The following is a 7,378-nucleotide window of genomic DNA, read 5'->3' as shown; positions in this document are numbered from 1 at the left end:
AGTGTAGGAGCTGAGAGCCAGGTAGTCCAGGCACAGACGGTATGTAGGTGGGCAGGAGAAGCAGATGGGTGTGGGTGGTGGGTAGTACAGGGGGTAATGTTGTCAGGGCACACCTGGGATTGGATGGATTTCATCACAGGGTGCCATGGCATGGGCGACACGGGTCACATAGCAGGCTCAGTCTGAGGTAGATGGAGAGTATTTTACATTTTAGTCATTTTAGCAGACACTCTTATCCAGAGCGACTTACAGTTAGTGAGTGTATAAATTTTTTATACTGGCCCCCCGTGGGAATCGAACCCACAACCCTGGCGTTGCAAGCGCCATGCTCTACCAACTGAGCTACAGGAGGCAAGATTAAGGCCATCAAACAAAGATGTGGGTATGCTCCTTGCAGTCAAATCACACTCAAATGCCGAAACCCGGGATGAAACCAGGGACCTTTGGATCTTCAGTCTAACGCTCTCCCAACTGAGCTATTTCTGCAAGTATGAATGTACATTAGGATTTAGTCTGAACATGAATTAGCCTACCAGAGAGGACTTAAAAGGTTATTATTAATCGTGTTGACACTGAACAATGACTCATTTGTATATAGAGCATAATAATAACATATTTACAATAAATGTCTAAATCCTCACAACATATTCCAATTATATACTGTAGCTTCACCACCAACATCTTTTATTAACCTATGCCGACGTGAAATGGTTTCTAGGCTTATTTATTCCTGTGAATAAATATATTTTTATATTTTCTGTACAGAGAGGAGGAAATTGAGCTGGGTCAGGTGGAGAGCAATTTTCTCCCCACCCCTCAAGAGTCCCTAGTCATCATCAGTCAATTAAGAGAAGGGAGAGACATAAATTAACAAATGCATGAAAAAGGATATGAATAATCGTTCTATTCACATTTAAAAAGTGTAGGACAGTATGAGTGAAAGAAGGATTTTATGTTTATTTTCATTTAGCTTGTACATAAAAAATGTAATATCATTAGAGAAAATGTAATCATATCATGACTAGAGCCAAATGTGCCACCATTACCTGATAAAACTCTACAGAGGAATATAATGTTTGGTCATGTTACACATCATTTCTCTCTACTGGAAAGATCACACTGTGCTCTTCCTAAACTGAACTTATGATGAAGAGATGACAGTGGTCCATGTAATCATATCGCTCTACATTAAATTGCATTAGATATTCAAAAATCGTATTTTACATCTCTGACAACATACTTGCTCTTATCTGTAATCCGCCTGTAACTAATAAATTGTGGTTATCACCTGCCGGCTTAAATGGTGTCTTTGAGAATAATTCCTTTCCTCACATCTCTATTTGTGGACCAATGTGGTTACTAAGTAACCACAGTATTGTTGCCATGGGCACAAAGATGGAGACAAGCAAGTGACAAGTACCTTGTGCTTGATGAATGAATACAGAAAGAGAAGGAAATAAATGCTGAGTTAAAGAAAGAAAAACTTGCCAACACCTCTAAAGATGCTATAACATGGGGAAATGTCTCTATATACAAAATAGCAAAAATAACAATTAAAGAGTTGGGTGAATCAAAGCCCTGCACCATCAGTGAATATAGATGCTCCATAACTCAACACCATTGTGGTTTCAACAGATGGCCACACCACCCACGATAAAAACATAAATTTCCACAGGGTGCTCAGGATGTCAAACAGTAGTTCCCACTGTGTCCCATGGCCCCGGACCAAACGGAAGCCAATAAAATCACAATCTATCTGACGTTATCTGATTATTAATGTTTTTATAATTACAGGAGAATCCAGTTGGTCAGACATACAGTACATGACGATGACACTTCAATGTTGAGTAAGGCAATCAGTAACGAAAAAGTGGGTGGCTGTAGTCTCATTTGTGGTTGCAGTTAAACAGTATACCACATTTCTAAATAGAGTATACTGTTTGACTTCAACACCTGATATATATTATCTTCACTCTAATGTACTGTAACTCCAACTCTATGAACAAATGTAGTCTTGACCCTTTGTAATTTAGCTGTAATTGGTGCTGACCTCAACCTCAGTATGAAAAGTGAGGTAGCTAAAAATAGAGTATCATTACAATCAAAACATTCTACTCAAATCAATGTTCTAAAAATAAACTGAACAACCAAGGCAAGAATAAAGCAAGGGACATGTACAAGGCTGAATTCTTGCCAGAGAGAGAAGGGAGGAGGAATGTGTAGGTGTTTGCTTAGTTCACCTGGAAACAACACTTATGTGCCTGTGCTTTTGTCAACACACACACGCACTCTCTCACTCTCTCTCTCTCTCTCACTCACTCACTCACAGTACACACATGCAGAAAACATGCTGAAATATACAGATGGATGCTTTCTATGACACTTGATAGAGCAAGAGAGAGAGAGAGAGAGAGAGAGAGAGAGAGAGCGAGAGAGCGAGCGAGAGACAGCGAGCGAGAGAAACAGAGAGAGCATGCAGTCCTCAATGCTAATCAACCCCTCCCCATCTCCTTTCAAATTCTATTCATACTTATGGTTGCTCAACCACCTCTCCACCCCAACATCAGCCTATATAAAGAATATCCTCGTTCATGGACTTTATAATCACGACACAACTAGTCAACATAGACTGTTACCCTAACAGCCGTCTGCCCCCGGGTAGAGCAACTGGATAATAAAAACGGATAGAGACAAATTACAATTAATTGACAATACAAACGCATCTGTTAAACTAGTCATTCTCATTTTAACAATTCTGTTGTCAATTTATAACGTTCTAATGAAGTAGAGAGACAGAACAACACCCCGTCTTCTACAAACCTTCCAAACTCTGAACGGACACCTGTTTCAGACAGGCACGCGGCAATGAATCGGTCCACAAAAGGAGCATCGAAGGCTCGGAGGGACCAAATCAACGCAGAGATTCGGAACCTGAAGGAACTGTTGCCCATCTCCGATACGGACAAAGCTCGACTCTCCTACCTACACATCATGTCACTTGCCTGCATGTACACAAGAAAGTCTGTATTCTTCGCTCAAGGTAGGTTCACATTAAGTGTGATTAGGCTAATAGAGAAAGCTTGCTTTTGCTCTTGTGGTTTTTGTCACCAGGTGCACTTCAGTTTAACTTGCATGTTTGACAACTACTGCAGCATATCATGCACTGTAATTTAGAAGTTGATCTATTATTTTATTATTTGGCTATAGTTCGATTTTTTACATAATGACCCTACAAGTCTTTCGCTGTCCAACGTGCTGAATGTGTTTGGCGCTGTCCATGGTAGTCTGTTGCAGTGAGTAAAGAGTGCTCGTGACTCCAACCTGTTTGAGGCGTAATATTTTAGTATGAACACCATCCCCATTGAATCAAATGCAAATACTAGAATGTCTTCTGTGCTTTTTTGTCTCATTGAAGATATTCACAACTAATGTTAGACCTCTTATTTTCGCTGCCAAAAACAGACGCTCTTCAAGACGAGACCATGGATTTCATGTATTTTCACGAGCTTTCGGGGTTGATGCACGAATTGTCAGGTTTCATGCTACTCCTAACAAGCGACGGAAAAATTCTGTATCTATCAGACAACGTCGCCGACAACCTCGGACATTGTATGGTGAGTAGCCTAAGCTACAAACTGGTGGCTGTTGTTACTTTGACATACCATACACTGAAAGTATTTGTATATAAGCCTATAAAAGTCTCATTCAATGTCACTCAACTTGGTTTTCTCATTCAGGTGGACCTGGTTGCCCAGAGTGACAGTGTGTATGATATCATCCATCCTATGGACCACTTTATCATGAGGAGCAACATTGCAGGTCTACCAATAACCACTACTGATACAGGTAGACATCTCTCATTACTGTGCTGACTTTCATTACTCAAATGTATACCCGTTCTTATAATTACAACAGATTACATCAATCTACATCAATTTACATCTCTGTTTTGTCCTCCTCCAGACAGGTTATTTCGATGTCGCTTCAATACTACAAAGTTCATCCAGCGGCAAGGTGCAAGGAACAAGTTGATGCTGGTCAGAGCTCGCTGCCTCACCCCACCTTGCCCTGTCTCTAATTACTGGACCTCCAACCCAGTATGGGTGTGTTTCTGTACCCCTCTGAAGACAAAAATGTCTAACCTCACAATCGCCAAGAGTGCCCCCCTTAAACCACCCCCTGAGCACACCTCCCTGCTAGCTTGTTTCCACTCTCAACACCACAGGGACATGAGGCTTTGGGACGCGCAGGACAGGTAAGAATGAGCCTGGTTCATTCAAACACTTTTAATTGAGTATAGGCATGAGAACAGGGGGTATGTTATCAACTCTGTCTTCCCTTTTCCCTCCAGTGTGAGTGTGTACCTGGGCTATGATGTGGAGTCTCTACGCTCTCGCTCCTGGTACAGCCTGGTTCATCCCAGGGATCTCTCCCATGCCTCTGAACAGCACCATATCCTATGTGAGTACACCCACAATAACACAACTACTCAACCAGACTATGGCACCACAGCCACTTAAAATACACTTCAACACAACCAATAATAGAAACACATGAGGAAGACAGACCAGTGAGCAGATGTGAACATGGGAATGTGTCTGTCTCTGCAGTAAATGAAGGAGGGGAGCGGCAGGTGGAGATGGTATTGCAGGTGGAAGCAGCAGACCACTCCTGGGTCTGGCTCTATATGGTCCTCCAGCTGAACAATGGAGAACACCCCATCAGCTGCCACAACTACATCATCAGGTACCACAGCTACACTTGTCATATGCCATTTGTTTAATCTCCAACCTTTAATAATAGCCTCTATACAATATCTGTGAGATCCAAATAATGATTGTCTCTTTTCCTCTGTCTCTCTTTCTCTCTCTCTCAGTGAGTCAGAGGCGTGGTCAATACGCCAGCAGCTGTGTTTGGAGCAGAACCAGTTCCCTGGGTATTTGGGTTCTGGTGAGAGCCTGTCCAGTCCAGACCAGGTCTTCACCCCCAGCAGCAGTGGCCTGTCTGCCCACTCCTTAGACTTCAGCACTGCCACGTCTGGTGTGAGCGCTTGTGAGGAGCCCATGCAGCCAGTTGGTTATGGTCCTCAGTCCAGCCTGTCATCTCTGGATGAGGAGAACTTCCCCGAGACACATGAAGGACAACACCAGTGGAAACCAAAGTCCAGCCATCTCTCTGTTGGACCAACCACTGTGGACCCTCCTGCCTCACTGACTGACCCTGAGTCTGATATTCTGTCTCAGAGAATAACCTCTCAATCCCTAACCAATATTTCAGACCCCCTCCCCTCCTCCCTCACCAAGCCCCTTGCCCCTCTTACTATGCCCCACCCTCAACAGATGGGGGAGTTTGCATGCACTCCCCCGTACACCCCTCATCTTGTAAGTGGCGGTTTTCCTTTTGGGGAGCAACTGCAACTCAATTTAGTTCACATCAATGCTGCTGTGTCATGCCCAATTATTACCTCAGCACACAGAGCACCAGCCTTCTCCCAGGCTTTCTCCTCTGATCATCCTGAGCTGTTGTTCCCAGCAGAGCCCCATAGAAAGCTGCCCCCCACCACCAATAGTTTTGGGGGAGATGAATGCTCCATCATGGGCCTGCCACAGATTATGGGGCCCTTGTATGTGGATGTTCCCCACAGGCCCTTCCATGGCCCTCTGAATGAGCTCCTCCTTACCCCAGAGGCATCACCCACACACCCGCCCTGCTCCTTCCTCTCCATAGATAGAGAGCAGGAGAGAGAGAATGAGGACATTTCTCTCTTGGCTAAATATATTAGCTCTTTAGCTGAGGGATTTTGCTGTGACCCGCTTCTCCCCAGAGTGACCCCATCCACCTTGACTTCACCCGGCCTTCAGGCCACATCCCAGAGTTCCTCTCCACCTTGTGGAGGTGAGTGCCAGCCATGGAGGGGGCTAGACCCGCCCCTAAGCCGAGAGGATATCTCTCTGTATGAGGAGAGTCTGTTACTCGAGAGCCTAATTGAGGAGCTCTCATCTTTCCCTTTGACCCGCTCTTCATGTTCCTCTTCTCCCTCTTCCCCCTCATCCTCCTCTTTTAACTCCTCCTCCTCTTGCTCGCCACTCACTTCAGTGAGCAGATGTAACCCCAGCCTCATCGAGGGTGAATCTTCAATCGGTGTAAGACATTTCTGTAGCGTCCAATCGACGCAGTGTAACTGCATGGCAGTGGGTGGAGCTATGATGGTCATCAGGGTGATGGATATGGAGGTGTCAGAGGGGCCTCCATCGTCGCTACCATCATCAGCCATCGCTCTCACAGCCTTCCAGGAGTGTGCCTCTGCCTTGGTCCATCCGGCCCCCACCATTGGTTTGCCCCATGCCCAGTCCCTTCTGGAGGAACTGGGGGCCATGGAACCTCTGTTTGATGCAGATGCCTCTTCCACCCCGTGTTGGGGTAACAACCTGAGTTGTATCAACTCCCACTCAACCATGCATTCACAAAGCTTTCACCAAGGTAAGGGGCCATTTTTGTCATGCTCATATGTTAATATAAGACAGCAGGCTATATTACCACTGGCACATACATTTTTTTTCTTTGTCTCATCAGATATTTCCATTTTACAGTATAAGATGCATGAGACTACTAAGAATTCAGTGTGTATAATACTGGTTGCGGAACTAAATTAACTAACTCTTCTTTGTTGTTTTCTTTCATTTCAGATGGAAGCCTGCGTGACCCTACGTTTTAAAATAAGTCTGTGACTTACTTCATTCAGTATGGCATATTGTCATATTTTAAGATGCAGCTTTTCCTGTAAATGTATACAAAATATTTCCTGTAAATGTATACAAAATATTCAGAAAAGTGAAAATGTATATTCTCCTATCTATATTTAGGATACTTAAAATCCAATATTGTATAATACTGTTTTCTGATGATTCAGTTGTACATGCATTACTTTTAATTGATTTTATTGCTAAGTAACCTCATAAGAGGTAATTTAAAGTGCCATATTTATATTCACTCATAGTGAGGAAGAAGGCTTATTTGAGCACAAAAGATCACATGGTACAAATCACAACAACAATTTTGTTTGGTTTTATGTATAAAGATACAGAGCTTGTTTTGTACACTGATCTACAGTGGCTTGCGAAAGTATTCACCCCCCTCTGCATTTTTCCTTTTTTGTTGCCTTACAACCTGGAATTAAAATGGATTTTTTTGGGGTTTGATTCATTTGATTTACATAACATGCCTACCACTTTGAAGATTCAAAATATTTTTTATTATGAAACAAACAAGAAATATGACAAAAAAACTGAAAACTTGAGCGTGCATAACTATTCACCCCCCCAAAGTCAATACTTTGTAGAGCCACCTTCTGCAGCAATTACAGCTGCAAGTCTCTTGG

At 43.3% G+C, this 7,378-nt stretch overlaps 1 protein-coding gene and 1 non-coding gene across 2 annotated transcripts; one reads left to right on the top strand and one right to left on the bottom strand.

Annotated features, from left to right (window-relative positions):
• Positions 1–413: 413 nt before the first annotated feature.
• trnaf-gaa lies at positions 414–486 on the bottom strand. The gene has a single exon. It is a non-coding gene; the product is annotated as a tRNA-Phe (tRNA).
• Positions 487–2,865: 2,379 nt separating this feature from the next.
• On the top strand, positions 2,866–6,715 carry LOC121578910 (neuronal PAS domain-containing protein 4B-like). Its single transcript, XM_041893217.1, has 8 exons — positions 2,866–3,040; positions 3,436–3,614; positions 3,738–3,846; positions 3,964–4,255; positions 4,352–4,461; positions 4,611–4,746; positions 4,877–6,480; positions 6,687–6,715. Exons 1-8 carry the CDS (start codon positions 2,866–2,868, stop codon positions 6,713–6,715), a joined length of 2,634 nt encoding a protein of 877 aa, XP_041749151.1.
• Positions 6,716–7,378: the final 663 nt, after the last annotated feature.

The sequence above is a fragment of the Coregonus clupeaformis genome, chromosome 13, assembly GCF_020615455.1.
Source record: "Coregonus clupeaformis isolate EN_2021a chromosome 13, ASM2061545v1, whole genome shotgun sequence".
Classification (NCBI taxonomy): Eukaryota; Metazoa; Chordata; class Actinopteri; order Salmoniformes; family Salmonidae; genus Coregonus; species Coregonus clupeaformis.
Note: the sequence above shows the minus strand (reverse complement) of the source record. Positions and strands in the feature narration are given on the sequence as shown.

Coding starts and splice junctions, on each gene's coding strand:
- LOC121578910 (XM_041893217.1), top strand. CDS start 2,866: ATGAATCGGTCCACAAAAGGAGCATCGAAGGCTCGGAGGGACCAAATC. Junction 3,615..3,737: donor ACAACCTCGGACATTGTATG/GTGAGTAGCCTA, acceptor TTTCTCATTCAG/GTGGACCTGGTTGCCCAGAG. Junction 4,256..4,351: donor CTTTGGGACGCGCAGGACAG/GTAAGAATGAGC, acceptor TTTTCCCTCCAG/TGTGAGTGTGTACCTGGGCT.